Consider the following 15,661-nt stretch of genomic DNA (forward strand, 5'->3'; position numbering starts at 1 on the left):
CCGCCTATGCTTCTGATTGGCTGGCACTGCCCTGCCTCCCCCTCCCCCGACAGCCCAGGGGGCTAGTGCTCAGACCTGGCCTGGCTCTCAGGTTCTCAGGTCTAGACATGTGGGTTAAAGGTCAGTGAAATGAGGCAACAGTTGGTAGGTGACCATCATAAAGGCGAGTCTCTCCTGAGTAAGCAAACGTGACGTTTTGGTCAATAATGATCATGGCTTTTACCAGGCCAATGGAACTTACCAGTTACAGTGCATTCAGTACTTATTTCCAGGGGCTTTTGTGTGCTAAATTTCTGACTTATCCTTTCTGACTGGTCATGTGGATACTTTTAACCAATTCACCCCCTAAGAGAATCTGCAGTCTCATGTGGCACTGGAATGGAGTTTCTTAACCCAATGTGACACTGGCGAAATGCTTAAGACATATTTCCTAACAGCTAAAATTATGGTTTGACTTTCTAACAGTTCATATGTATAGCACAACTACAATTACACTTACTGACACATGTAAAACTGGAATTTAGAAACACTGAACTGGAAAAGAAGCATACATTCTTAAATAAAGCCCAACCTTGTATTTAAATTTACTGTATTTCAAAATGTTGTAAAACACAGTTGATGTAAGGGAAGGAAACATGGGCTCATTTAATTATTTCTCAAATGAATTTTCTGGTGGAAAACAGTCTTAACATAACTGGACTCACTTCTCCTATAATTGAACAGACCCTGTGGGGCGAAGCCAGCCTGAGTAAGTACCAGTGCTTTCCACTTCTGTCATTGTATAAGCGAACTCCTATAGCGACAGTTTTGCTTTACAGAGAGGAACCTGGGCTTTGAGGTCAGTCCTGTTAAGATTCAACTTTTCACCATCATTTTAGCAACAGAAAAAAAATCTGTTTGCCATGGAGAAACAGCAGACGTACTTAGGAATAATGTTTCCTTGAGAGCAATGCCTAACACAAAGACGAGGGAAAGAATCTACCTCCTAATGAGCCTTCTCCACCTGCCTCTGTCCCCCGTCCCAAAGACTTGTTTTCTGTTTGAACCCGTGCAAGTTTCAAGAGTTCCAACAGTTATTACCTCAGAAGGTGTACAAATAAGTTCACACGGTATATATATTTTGCAGCTACATTAAAAATTCCTTTGTGTAACGAAGTACTTTTCAAGGATCTTCAATCAATAAACCTACTATTTTCTGAAACTTTCTATTTAACACCCATCATGACCCAGGCACTGGGTTAAAACTTTATCTTGATTCATCTAGACAACAATCCTATACAGTAAGTACTATTATCCCCATTTGATTCTTGATGAGACTAAAGCTCAGACCAAAGTCTGTTTAAGTGGGGAAGACCTGGCTGAAACCCAGGCCTGTCAGACTCACAATGAGAAAAACATCTCATAAAGTAACAGCAAGGGCTCAGTAGAGCATTCTGATACAGAATTCAACTCAACTGGTCTGATCAAGTGCTCTGTACCATTATGAAAGGTATTTTTACAGCGTACACTACCTGCTTTGGTAGTAAGAACTTCTAGTCTATCAAGTCTTCTTCCTAAGTTTTTTAACATAGCTGTGAAACTGACCACTGTGTTCCAAGTGGCAGTGCGAGGTTTTGATTGGACACGAATTAGTCATCTAATTTGATCCTTATCAATAATAGATGTACGAGAGTTTGGGGAAGAAAGGAAATATGAGATGATTTGTCTATCAGTGGAACTTCTGCGAACCAAGAGGATGGCCTATGACTGCATCTAAATGCTACAAGTAATTTGACTGACCAGTGGGAACCCATATAAAAGCCCATATAAAAGCCGGAATAAAAAAAGAAAAACTGAAACACCATTTCAAAATATATTTTAATTATTTTTGTGCATCTATGCCATATTTCATAATAGATGTTTTCCCTAAATGCTTAACTCTAGGAAACACACACATGCCAAACAAATTTAACAGTGTAGCTTATAAAAAGGAAACAGTGCCAATGTCAAATTCCTTCTCAAAGATGGACCACAGTGAAGGGATATATGAAAAAGTGCAGGGTCTTCAATGGCTAATTGCCAAATTTTGATTGTTATAGTATATTATTATTCAAGTTCTTTTTCTATTTGCATCTTCATATTTAGAAATAATTTGCTTGCTGATTCTACTAATGGCAGTTCTAACTAGGACTAGCTTTTTTTTTTTTTTTAGAAAAAAGCTCCATACGCCAAATTGGAGCTCAGATCCAAAAGACTGTTAATTATTTCTAGTATGCAGCAATCTATACCCAGTCTTTCCTAATAATGGGGATGAAGGTCCCAGACATTTACAGAAAGCCTAACATTTAGAAATCCTTCATTACTCTTGTAGCTCTAAAATAATTTCACACAATACACAAAATATAATTTTTCAAGATTTTTCAACTTAAAATATCTTAAAATAGTTTTAAATCATTTTGCTAGCCATTCTACCCATTTCTCAACCTCTTTAACTCTATTTACTTCCACTTTTAGCTAATTCACCATCCTTCACTGAAAATAGATTACTTGACCTTTCAACTATCTTTCAACTTGCTTGAACATGTGCACTCTTAAACACACATACTTTGGTGAACTAGAACAGGAAGAGACTAGAGGTATGAATGAGCAAGTATGATTTATTACGGGAAAAGAGTAGGAAAAAATGTTACTAATACCTATAGATAAGTCATATGTAGAGTCACTGTTATTAAAAATTTGCTTTATTTTTCTGCTGAATTGAGCACTAGCTCCTATTTAAGTTAGATTTTTAAAATGCGTTCCAATTATTAGCATAGAGAGCATCACCTTACCAATAACAAATAATAAATCAAACTAGGTCCCAGTGGTATGGCTACATCTAGGTTGTTGGGATGATCAGGAACTCTTTTATTTGTTTGCGCTAGCTTTTAGTTCTTGATTATATCTATGGAGAAAACAGAAAGAAAAATAATCATGAATCATAATAGATAAGTATACAACAAGAAGGGAATGAGAAGCATATTCCATCTCTTCCCTCTCACTAGTAGAGAGGCTATCTAGTTGTAAATACAATCTTCTCGAGGCAGGAAGGAAAATGACTATTTGCATCTGACTTCCAGCTGCCAGAAAGTTTTAATAACTTAACTGATATGCAGTTTCCTGTACAGAAGTATTATTTTAATGACTATTTTCATTCTTAAACTATACAAGAGCATGACAAAAAGTGTGGACTGCATCACTGACTCAGAGTGGAGGACAGGACACGCATAGGAAGGAACTTACTCTATGACGTAAGCATACCTCCCAGGTCTCTCAAAAGGCCCCGATGCAAATATTCGATAGTGTTTTCCTAAATGCTCCAGAGCCAACATCTGCATCTCTAACGAAATCTCTCAATCTGTTATCGTACCAAAGGTGTCAAAAATTCTTTTGTTAAACTGTATTTTAACTTCTAATATTAAAAATAATAGGGCACTTAGCATTATCTTAGCTCTACTATCTATCATGAGTTAATGTTAAAATGGGATGATATATGAGAAAAATATAAATAAAATCACTATACAAATTAAAGTTTATATTAAATAAGTCTTAAAAATATTGTGAGGCATACTCTGTAATGAGTTATTTATTCACCCATCCATTATATGCTAGATGATAATAAAATGATTAAATTATAGTTAATCATTAACCTAGGGGTGTTAACGATGAATTAAATGTACTATACTCCATGGAATAGAATGCCTTCTGAAAGGAATGTAAATTATAACTTAACTAGAGGCCCAGTGCATGAAATTCATGCATGGAGGGGAGGGGGTTCCCTCAGCCCAGCCTGTACCCTCTCCAATCTGGGACCCCTCGGGGGATGTCCTGAGGATCAGGCCTAAACCAGCAGTTGGATATCCCTCTCACAATCCAGGAGCACTGGCTCCTAACTGCTCGCTGCCTGCCTGCCTGATCATCCCTAACTGCCCCCCCTGCTGCCCTGGTCGCCCCCAATTGCCCCACACCCCCAGCCAGCATGGTTGCCCCTTACTGCCCCCCCTCCTGCCCCTCCCACCAGCCTGGTTGCTCCCAACTGCCACCTCCCTGCGGGCCTGGTGGCTCCACAAAGCCTCCTGCTCAGTTATTTGTCACCCCTCACTAACCCCCCTGCCAACATGGTCACCCCACACAGCCTGTTGCTCAGTTGTTTGGTTGCCCCACGCAGCCTGTTTGGTCATCCATTAGGTTGCGATGGTCACTTAGGCTTTTATTATTATAGATGTTTCTCCTTACTGAGATCATTCAATTTTTTTTTTTTACTAAAGAAAACTATTATTCATGACAGTGTTTTGTAATTTAGAAAGGTTCTATGGTGCAAACAAAGCCAGAGCCTTCATCTCAGATGAGCTCATTGCAGAATATTAATGTTCTTTAACATTATTTTAAATAACATAATGTTATTAACATTATGTTAAGTAACATAATGTTATTTAACAAGTGACCAATGTTACTGATGGAGTAAACAGTTTGAAAAATTTCCAAAGCTCATGGAACATTTTCTAATGAAACCAAAAGCCTCACTGGAAACATCATTTCCAATACTACATAACTATGTTTCAGTTCCGCTTATTATATGTAATCAAGAGTTCATTCAGAAAACTTCTTAGTATATCATAAAGTATATATGTTATCTTAATGAAATAGATTCTATGAAAGAGCTATACATCCAGATAATATACAAATTTAAAACCTAGGTAACATACTGCTTAACACTTTTTAACTTAAAACTTAACTTTTCTAGAAGTGCTAAATTTTTGCTTCATACACATCCCATCTTAGTATTATACATAAATTTTACCAAAAAAAAAGTACTGCCACCTGTGGGGCTTCAGAGACACATGTTTTATACCGTCGGTGGGCTTACCTCCAAATACGAAAGAGCTGAGAGGCTCCTGCTGCCCCGACAAAGAAATTAACAGCAAACAGACTCCAGTTTTTTGGAATAATTACAAGTGAGTATCTTGACCAAATAAGCCCTGTTGAAACAAAATATATATTTTAAAAGTATAGGTATTGTTGCAATAACTTATCTGAATATTTAATATTATAGTAAAATATTTCTAAATAAGACTATGACAACATAATATAGGACAGGGGATAAAAAAAAAAACTATATTCTAAGTCTTAATTAAGCTGCTATAATTCATTGTTACATAAAATACTCAGTTCTTACATCAAATTGAGGCAATCTTTATAGGGGAAGTGAATATTTAATGGAATATTTTTCTGACTCATGAAATTATGCTGATGACAAAACCCATGAAAAATAAAAACCCACTGTAACCCTCCTCTGCCTTCTCTGTCCAATAACTTCCTAGAGATGAGCCCTGAATTCCTTTGTGTGTGTGTGTGTGTGTGTGTGTGTGTGTGTGTCTGTGTGTGTAATGTGTTCTAAACATTAAATTATGAGGTAAAACAATATACAAATATTGAATGTCCATACGGAATATGAAGGGTATTCTTTAATTTACCTGTAGCCATCAAAACAGCAGACTGAGCTGTGCTGAGTTTTTCTGCAGGTCTGGCCATGTCAGCCAATCCAGCACACACCAACCCCTGAAATACACAGAAAAAGGAAAAAGCATCCTAAGTGTCAAGTAATGGTTCTTCACATAAATTAAACGCAGAACTGCTTCAGAGATATCCACATTATAATAGCGGTAATTTTAGTATCCATGCCTTAAGAAATTGTATATCATGAAAAAAGCTACAGTGAATTCAGAATACTTACACAATTAATCTGTATTTTGTTAATCAGATTAAGAAACCTGATATATTTGAAAATCAGTAATGTGTGTGTGTGATATATATATATTTGTTCCACAAATGACACTTTTTTCACATATGAATTTATATATTCTTTATACATGTCAGGAACCACTGACATGGAGGATGCCTGAAAACTAAGGTAATTTGTATAGATTCCTCTTTTCGTTTTTTTTGTCAATGTTATTCTTTTTTTTCTTTTTCTTTTTTTTTAAGTGCAAGTATCACCAAAGCTCTGTTAGAATTTTAGTGTCCTAGTTAGACAGTTTTTCTTTAATGTCAGAGGACAGCTGGTCATTTTGTCTCTGCTGTGTTTTTGACACTGCCTTTGATGCAATTACCCACTCATATAGTCTTAGGATCAAGGGCAAAAGGTCCATGTTCCTTTTCATCTTTATTCTGAACTTTGTTCATTCAGATAATAAAACTGTATATTCAGAGAGTGCTTAGAGTATACCACAAGATTAAATGAAATACTCCCTAACCATACCTAGATCCACAGTGACTTGTGTGAAGGCAGTCATGTTAGTGTTTAAGGGCATAGACTTGAGTCAAACAGACCTGGAGCTTCCAATCCTGAGCCTGCCACTACAACAACATGTGCAGCCAGTTCTCTGAGCCTCAGTACCCATCTCTGAAAAATGCTGATTCTATTTATTTCTCTGATATTTTTTGGTGAAGATTAAATACGAGATAATGTATTTTAAATTCCTAATACAGAAGGCTTGGCATCATTAAACAAACTTAAAAATGTTTTTCAAATGTCTGAAGCTCAGATTTGTGGTGATTTCAGGCATTTGATTATCTCCATTAGGTAGCATACTCATCCTATATAATAAAAGCCTAATACACTAAGTGTCCAGTTGTCCATTCAACCAACCAAAGTATAATATGCTAATGATATGCTAAGGCTGCTCAACCACTCATTGTGACGTGCACTGAACACCATGGACAGATAGCTGGCCAGTCGACCAGTCACTATGACATGCACTGACCACCAGGGAGCAGACACTCCAACTGGTAGGTTAACTTGCTGCTGGGGTCCAGCCAATCGGGACCAAGCAAGAAGGGCTTGACATGCCCTGAAGCCCTCCTGCAGTCCCTCCCCAGCTGGCCAAACTCCCATGTCCCTCCCTGGCCCCGATATGCACTGGTGGGGGTCCCTTGGCCTGGCCTGTGCACTCTAGCAATCCGGGACCCCTCAGGGGATGTTGGAGAGCCAGTCTCAGCCCAATCCTGTGGCCAGACCAAGGGACCCCACTGTTGCATGAATTCATACACCGGGCCTCTAGTAGATAGCATAAAACGAACTTTCTTTCTTTCCTCTTTCTTTCTCTCTCCTTCCTTCCTTTTATTATATATCCTATCTAATAAAAGAGTAATATACAAATTAACCATCACTCTGCTACACCCACAAGCCATGCCCACCAGCCAATCAAGAAGCGAGCACGCAAATTAACCCCAACCAAGATGGCTGCGGCCACTGAGAGAACAGGAGGGAGATTTGTGTTCCCTTGGCCAATGGAGGAAGCCAAGCTTTCTGCACATCCTGACAGGTAGAGGTGTCCATTCAAGGCTACAAATTTTCAATTATAGAAGATAAATCTCAACAGAAGTGGTGGTAGCCACTGAGCTAGAGAGAGCAGGAGGCTAGGGTTGCCCCAGACAATGGAGGAAGCCAATCTTTCTGCACACCCTGGCCGACTCAGGCCTCCGCTTAAGGCTACAAAGTTTCAATTATAGAAGATAAATAAATAGCAACAGAAATGGCTGTCACCATGGAGCAAGCAGGAGGCTTGGCTCTGCTCCAGGCTACAAAGTTTCAATTGTAGAAGGTAAATATATCCCAGATACCAGGGCCTCCACTTGAGTTGCTGGAGGGGGCGTAGGGGGGTAGTTGGCATAAAAACCACAAGCCCCTCTCCCAGGCCGCTCCACAACCCAAGGGAACCCCCACCCTGATCTGGGACACCCTTCAGGACAAACCAGCTGGTCTCCACCCATGCACCAGGCCTCCAACCTATCTAATAAGAGTAATATGCAAGTTGACCATCACTCCCACACACAAGATGGCTGCCACCATGTGGTCAAAGATGGCTGCCCCCATGTGGACACAAGATGGCCACCACAAGATGGCCAGCAGGGGAGGGCAGTTGGAAGGAACCAGGCCTGCAAGGGAGGGCAGTTGAGGGCAATCAAGGCTGCAGGAGAGGGCAGTTAGGAGTAACCAGGCCGGCAGAGGAGGGAAGTTGGGGGTGACCAGGCCTGCAGGGAAGGCAAGTTCAGGGGGACCCAGGCCTGCAGTGGAGAGCAGCTGGGTGGGACCCAGGCCTGCAGGGGAGGGCAGTTAGAAGGGGACCAGGCCTACAGGGGAGGGCAGTTAGGGGCAAACAGGCTGGCAGGAAGCAGTTAGGCATCAATCAGGCTGGTAGGGGAGTGGTTAGCAGGTGATCAGGCCGGCAAGCAGAAGCGGTTAGGGGCAATCAGGCAAGTAGTTGGGAGTCAGCAGTCCTGGATTGTGAAAGGGATGTCTGACCCACTGGGATCGGGCCTAAACAGGCAGTCGGACATCCTTTAAGGGGTCTCAGAAAGGAGAGGGTGCAGGTTGGGCTGAGGGACGGTCCCCCCACTCCCGTGCATAAATTTTGTGCACTGGGGCCTCTAGTACATAAATAAAAGCTTTGGCCTCATTGTAGATGATTCAAAAATAAATAAGTATTTACATAATTTGAGTTAAAATAAAATATTTAAGGTATAATTTTTATGATTAATTATTTGGTTTTAATTAAAGTGGCTAAGGTCTCCACCACAGTTAAATGTCTGAAGAAGAATAGTCTGAAATTCTTCAGACAGAACACATATGGTTGGCAGCAGCAATTTTTATGTCATATATAGATTAATTACCAAATGCTCTGGGAGAAGAACACACATTGTACATAAAGTAAATAACCAGCAAAAGAAGTCTCTGCACCAGCGAACAAGACACAGAAGTTCCTATTGCTATGCAGTCATCAGGAGACTATGTTGATTTCAACACGAACTTAAAATAGATGTTTTTAAAGGAGACAGAAGGCACTCAGGCATATCTGATTCTGTCAGTGTTTCAAAACACTGGTGGAACAGATCAAAGAAACATAAAAGCTATTAATAAAATAAATAAACTCCCAAATTGTGGCAAATTTGAGGTCAAAGAGAACCATATTTATGGTAAATAGATTAAATCATTCTTATTCTTTTAATAATGTAGAAATAATACTTCATTAATCATTCCACTTTATAGATATGTTTTACTATATAATTTTAAGTGTAGTAGGGAGAGGAGAAGAAGGAAACAATAACATACCTTCCATTAGTCTAGGTTTTTTGGAGGCATATCACTATATTTGAATGCTTAGAGTGTGAGCATAATCATCCAAGGTCATATAAGGAAACTTTAAAAAAAAACTAATGGGATCTTTTCTCAATATATAAGTATAAAAAACAACTGCTCTCTAGTTCTCTCTAAAATACAGCTCCCAACTACTCATCTAATCTTGCTATTTTATAGCTGAGTATGTAAAATGGCATTCCTCAAAATTTAAATATAGCCCCGCTGGTGTGGCTCAGCAGTTGAGTGTCCACCCAGGAACCAAGAGGTTGCTGGTTCGATTCCCGGTCAGGGAACATGCCTGGGTTGTGGGTTCAATTCCCAGTGGGGGCCATGCAGGAGGCATCCAATTAATAGTCATTAATGTTTCTATATCTCTATCCCTCTCCCTTCTCTAATCTGTAAAATTCAATAAAAATGCATTTTTAAAAATATTAAATATAGAATTACCATATGATCCAATAATCCCACTTCTAGTATAACCCAAAGGAACTAAAAGCAGGGACTGGAACAGACATTTTGTCCACCTATGTTGACAGCAGTATCTGGAGTCAGAAGTCCTAGACTCTATCACTAACCAAATGTTAACATACATCCTTGGCTAAACCCCACTAATTTTTGAGACTACCTTTCCTTGTTTCTGTATTGGTGTATCTTTAATACTCATACTAAATTAACAGTAACAGCTAATTTAGGGAGGAGGGTTCTAACTAGTTTAATGTTTTCTTAGTCATAAAATTTTAGAATGAAGTTCCATGTTTCAAGGGCTCACTTATGTTGTTTTTTTTCTTTTAAAAAAATATATTTTATTGATTTTTTACAGAGGATAGAAGAGGGATAGAGTTAGAAACATCAATGAGAGAGAAACATTGATCAGCTGCCTCCTGCAAACCCCTTATGGGGATGTGCCCACAACCAAGGTACATGCTCTTGACAGGAATCACACCTGGGACCCTTCAGTCCGCAGGACAATGCTCTATCCACTGAACCAAACCGGTTAGGGCCACAATTGTGTTTTGATAACAAATATGTTCCCAGGCCTCCAGATCAATGGAGTTCAGAAAAAAACTAGTGAAAATGATACATCTGAGAATCTTGGCATGACATCATTTAGAGGCATCCCATGAACATTTCAAAGTACATCCTTCATAAAAGTTGCTTCAAATTAGTAAGTAATCAGATAATTTTTTTCAGTAGCTTCTATAAAAACTCAAAACTTACCCATTTCATAATTGGAGCCCAGAAAAAAACTGTTCTAGGACCTGAAACAACAACAACAAAAAATTTAGGAATAAATCAATTATTCAATCATTCCATATGTCTTTTAATAGCTATCACATTTCAAAAACCTAAAGATTTATCAATCTATTTCTAATCATTTTTTCCATTTTTAATCTTTTAATGTTTTCTACATATTTTGTTCATAAGCTAACTTTAAAAAGTCACCACAATATCAATCTTTCATACAAGTTCTTTTGATCTCCCCATCAATTATTTGTATTTTTGTGACCTGTTAAAAAGAAAGTAAAGTGCAACGGAGATGGTTTTGGAAAACATAGAACTTAATGTTTGTTCACTCATGGATAACTTCAAGTTGGGGAATTTACAGATTTCCTTGCCGATGTTTCATCCCAAAGGCTAGAGTTTGATATTTACTCATCTTCAGGGACATCAGGATCCGTTTACATCAGGGTTGCTTTAGACTTTCACTCACTAGTTACTCCCTCTTAAACCATGCCACTCCCCGACCTGGCTCCTGAGAATGCTTTCCCTGAGACTGAAGCCATGATGTACTAACAAGTCAGCTTTGCAAACTGTCTGGTTATTTTGCTTAGCTTGAGCTTCTGGGATTCCTATCCTCACACTGGTTCACTTCTCTTTGTCTACACAAAGTCTCTGGTCATAGGCAGGATCAATGACTAAGTTCATCTTTTATCCCTGCATGAAGCCTGACTTCATCTCTAAGGGTAATTCAGCCCATGTTTTAGTCTCTGGCTTTGAATTTTTCAGCAGACACACCTCTTTCTATTTTCAAAACTCATGTTTCCTCTTGTGCTCTCCTGAGCAAAGCCTCTAGAGTCTGCTTCTTGACCAGCTTAAGTGATTGATACTTCAGGGTTAATGAACCAGCAGGCTTTTCAGTAGGTTTTCCTGGGAACTACAATAATAAGTGTTCCGAGCTAGGTGACAGTCTTAAAATATTAACTAACTGCCCCTGTCCCGCTAACCAAACCAAACAAAAAAACTTCAAATATTACTTCAGTTACTAGAGCCTGGACTAGGAGCGGTATGAATATTTAGTGAATAATTTAAAACTACACAACAAACCCTACATAAGTATGAATTTAAAAATATCAGTAGCAAATAAAAATCAGAGTTGGATATTTATAAATGCAATTCAGTAGTGTTTTCTTCATTGTTTAAAAAAAGGGAATATGGCTATCACTCTTTGTGATTATACAAAAATTTCAAAGAAAACTAATTTTAGCTCACTCTTCCAATTTATCTTATCTAACATTTTCTACCTTAAGAGTAAATAAGCCAAATAAACTTAAACGTGTAAGAATTCAAGTACAGAGGTTGTCTTCCTGAAAAAAGCAATTAACCAATAGTGGACATGGTAATGAGAAAAGATTCCAACTTACTTCAAATTTCTAAAGCAGTTTGAATAAAACAAAACATTTAAAAATAGATATGCTCATACAGTGACAACACAATGTCACATTAGATCTGAGTGTCATTCTAGAACTGGGAAAACCAGCTTTATAGTCTACAGAATGACACAAATATTCTCTCAGCTGTTCATTAAAACACAGCAATTCATTAAAAATATGAGACAATTAAATAATTATGATGCCTGAAATGATTATATTACCTTAAGATCAAGATAGGCAGAACTGTAAACTAATAGGGTACATAGCTAATATTCATTATGAGGCATGAAAAAACGTGATCAGGTCAAATATACTGAATAAAAATCATCTACTATATTTAATTTGGAGTCCAAAATGAGGAAAATATGTCCCCATTAGATATAAACATACATTATTTTAGACAGAGAGTTAAATAACAATTAATATATTTTCATCTTGTTTCATAGAAGTCCATTCTTGGAAGTTGAAAAAGGCCTCAAATGCTGACAATCTGAAAATATCAAACAAGTATTCAGAAAGTATATACACTTTTAAAAATATAAATTATTTTCAGGCATTACAGAAAATGCAGAGGATAATATAATGGTCACTTTCTTTTGTATTGTTATGGGTTTATCTTATTTTTAAAGTGAAATTTTTTCAGAGTTCAAATTTTCATAGAAGAATTTGAGAAACTCTGCAAGAGAATATCACACCAAATCTGTGACATACATCTTCCAACAAATTAACCAATCTAGCTGCCTTGATGAACTTTGATGAACCAGTTAATAAAATGACATAAATTTACCTCCTAATTTCCTCATCTGAAAGGAATCACTGTTAATGAAATATATAAATTCTAGCCCTAGCCGGTTTGGCTCAGTGGATAGAGCATTAACTCTCAAACTGAAAGGTCCCAGGTTCAATTCTGGTCAAGGGCACATACCTCAGTTGCAGGCTAGATAAATCCCTAGCCATGGTTAGGACCTGTCTAGGAGGCAACCAATCGAGGTGTATCTCTCACATTGGTATTTCTCTCTCTCGCTGTCTCTCCCATCGGCTCTCTAAAAATCAATGGGAAAATATTCTAGGGTAAGAATTAACAAAAAATAAAAACAAATTAATTCTACCAAGAAACTACGTCATTTATTGTATGCATGGTTTTCTCCCTAAGGAAAGACTTTCTTCTTGGGACGGAGCACCAGTAAGTAACATTACAAACAGGCATATTGAGCTGAGGTGCTCAGTAAGTCCCAATGTGAAAAATAAAGTTTCTAACTGAAGGCTTAATACTTAAATGGGAATGATTCAATAATATACTGTTATGCAAAACAGTACAAAAAAGCTTGAAGATTCAATCTTGTAACTCTTGGACATAATCAGTGTTTTCTAAGATTTTATTCAATAGTAACATACCAACAGTTATGTTTTTCATACTTCTCCATTCTTACATTGGTGTGCCTACAACTTTCTAATCAAATCATTTTGCAGTGATAGGTATTCTTTCCCTGCGTACTGGTTAAAAGCATAGGAGGGACAGAACAAACATCCCTTCAAAGTCTAAGTGCAAACACTCTGCTACGTGTTTACTGACACTGTCATTTAATTTTCATAACAATCCTTAAATGGTGATAATTATTTTCCCTATTTTATAAATTAGAAAACTAAGGCTTTGGGGATTTGAGGCCAAGGTCAAAAAGTTAAAATTCAAACTGGTCTGTCTGGCTTCTAAGCTTATGCTTCTTCCACTGTACAAACAAGAGATGACAACTCATCTAATTCAGGAATACCCAGGTGAAATGTACAATCTACAAATGTATTCCATTTCATTCTGGGAGTTGAATAAAGTATTATAAGCAAGGAAGGTGGGTGGTTAAAGTCAAGGCCTTGGAAAACATCACTATAAAACGACCTGTTATTCTGGGCTTAAAATTGCTCCTGCTCTACCCTGTCCTTGTCCTAGCCCAGACACAAAGCTGAAAGGGTCAGAATTGACTATGGAATTCAGATGACTCTAAAGCCTGGATTATTACAGAAGCATTGCCCAACCTCCCTCCTGATATCTTAGCACAAAATGCAGCACAACTCTAAACATCTGAGTATTAAAAGAACTAAAAGGCAAACTAAATAAACTTTAGCAATAAACACCTCTTTTTGAAAGATCAATTTCATAATGGGTTCAATATGTACTGCAGTAAACAACATTATACTCAGTATAATCCCCAAATACAGTTCATTCCATTATCAAACTGGAAATCAGATTTAGTGATAGCCAGTTCGGATTCCAGAGAGTCACTTGGGGCGGGGTAGGGGGGTCAGGGGGGAAAAAGGGGTAGTCAACACTTTTAATGAGGCCAAGTGCAGAGAAGAGTCAGCTAAAAGGGCTCCTTTGAGAGCTGCACTTCAATATTTCAGTTTATAGCAGATTTTTCTCCTTTGCAAACTCTTAGGTTTGAAAGAGATCTGCTTTTCGTTCCCAGACAACTAAGTATTATTACTGCCCACTGTACAGAGAATTCCGGCTCATACGTACAGAGTGGGAGGGACTGGGATCTTCCCGTTTCCGTTTCCTATAGAAATATATATATATATTTTTTCAACAGCAAGAACACTGTGTTCCGACAGGGCAAGAGAGCACGCAAACATTTACTGAGCATGAAAGAACAAACATGCATGTTATATTTAACTCTCACCTTGACCATTTTATAAAAACCACAAGAACCAGGGTTTCACCCAAGGTCATGCCTGCAGTTATGGGCACATCTGGGTGACATCCAGGTGTGTCCACGCAAAAACGGTGCAGGGGTGGTTCACCCATGAATATCACGAAGGACAGTCTTAAGCTAGACCCACGGGCCGGGGAGTGACAGGCTCGGAAGCTCGGACGAGAAGGCGGCGTGACCTTTCCGCCAAACCCGCCGGGGCCGCAGCGCTCGGGCCGGGGGAAACGGAGCGGGCTGCAGCCCAGAAGTCGAACCGGGCCAGAGTCGCGCCTAAAGGAGGGGGTGCGACAAAGGTCGCCAAGGTTGGTGGAAGATGTTGGACGAGGCAAAGGGAACAGCAGGGAAGGCGAAGAAGTAGACGCATTCACTCGAGGGTGTAGGTGACGCCTCCGGGAACCGAGGTGTCTGCGGGCCCCGGAGGCCAGGTCTCGGCGGGAGCCGCTCCGGTGCCTTACCTGCCGGGTGGTTGTACAGCGGCCTCAACTTCTCGGGCAGCATGAGCTCCACTTTGTCGAGGACCCGATGGTAGGTGGCCCTCAGGCCCCGGACGCCGGCGGCTGACATCTCTGCGGACGGGGGATCGTGGCCAGGCGGGCGGGAGGGTGGCCGCGGACTCGTCCCTGGCAGACGACGAAGGACAGCTTGTCACTTCCCCGGCCTCGGGGCCTCGCGTCCTACACTCCCCTCGGGTGCTCGCCCCGCCGCCGCTCAGCCAGTCCCCCTTGCGAATCACCGAGGGGCCCGGGCCCGAAGAAGGCGGAGGAGGCGGAGGCTCTGCGACGGCCCGCCCAGGGTCGGCCCTCCGCCCGCCCGCCAGCCGCCCACTAGGAGGGGAGGCATGGCAACCGGGGTCAGAAGAATTACCTCCGCGATTCCGCCCGAGCCCGGCGCAGCGCGCGTGCGCAAGCGGACTGACCCACGCTGATTGGCCTGCCCCGAGGAGTGGGCGTGGCCCAGCGCGAACCTCCCATTTCTCCTTCCTGCCCTCGAGGCCATGTTGGAGAAGGGCAAGTGAAGTAGCCCCGAGCCCCTCTCATTTCGATTAAGGAGGCCCATAGTTAAAATGGGCTCATCGGCCTGCCGTGCCCCAACTAAAGATGATGGCGCACAACTCTCTCTTTGGAATGAAACTCGCGAGAAACTTCCTTTGG

General features: G+C 40.1%; 1 protein-coding gene across 1 annotated transcript; it reads right to left on the bottom strand.

Annotated features, from left to right (window-relative positions):
• Window positions 1-1,878: 1,878 nt before the first annotated feature.
• On the bottom strand, window positions 1,879-15,335 carry MPC2 (mitochondrial pyruvate carrier 2). The gene is made up of 5 exons (XM_036442935.2): window positions 14,966-15,335; window positions 10,376-10,416; window positions 5,493-5,577; window positions 4,886-4,997; window positions 1,879-2,923 (listed from the first exon to the last, which is right to left on the bottom strand). The coding sequence occupies exons 1-5, from the start codon at window positions 15,072-15,074 to the stop codon at window positions 2,887-2,889; spliced, it is 384 nt and encodes a 127-aa protein (XP_036298828.1). The 5' UTR covers window positions 15,075-15,335; the 3' UTR covers window positions 1,879-2,886.
• Window positions 15,336-15,661: the final 326 nt, after the last annotated feature.

This window comes from Pipistrellus kuhlii, unplaced genomic scaffold, assembly GCF_014108245.1.
Source record: "Pipistrellus kuhlii isolate mPipKuh1 unplaced genomic scaffold, mPipKuh1.p scaffold_m20_p_18, whole genome shotgun sequence".
In the NCBI taxonomy this organism is placed as follows: domain Eukaryota; kingdom Metazoa; phylum Chordata; class Mammalia; order Chiroptera; family Vespertilionidae; genus Pipistrellus; species Pipistrellus kuhlii.

Excerpts from the sequence above, each read along its gene's own strand:
- MPC2 (XM_036442935.2), bottom strand. The coding sequence starts at position 15,074 with ATGTCAGCCGCCGGCGTCCGGGGCCTGAGGGCCACCTACCATCGGGTC. Across the intron at positions 10,417-14,965 it reads GCTGTACAACCACCCGGCAG|GTCCTAGAACAGTTTTTTTC; the intron begins GTAAGGCACCGG and ends TTGTTGTTTCAG. Across the intron at positions 2,924-4,885 it reads CAGCTCTTTCGTATTTGGAG|ATATAATCAAGAACTAAAAG; the intron begins GTAAGCCCACCG and ends TTTTCTCCATAG.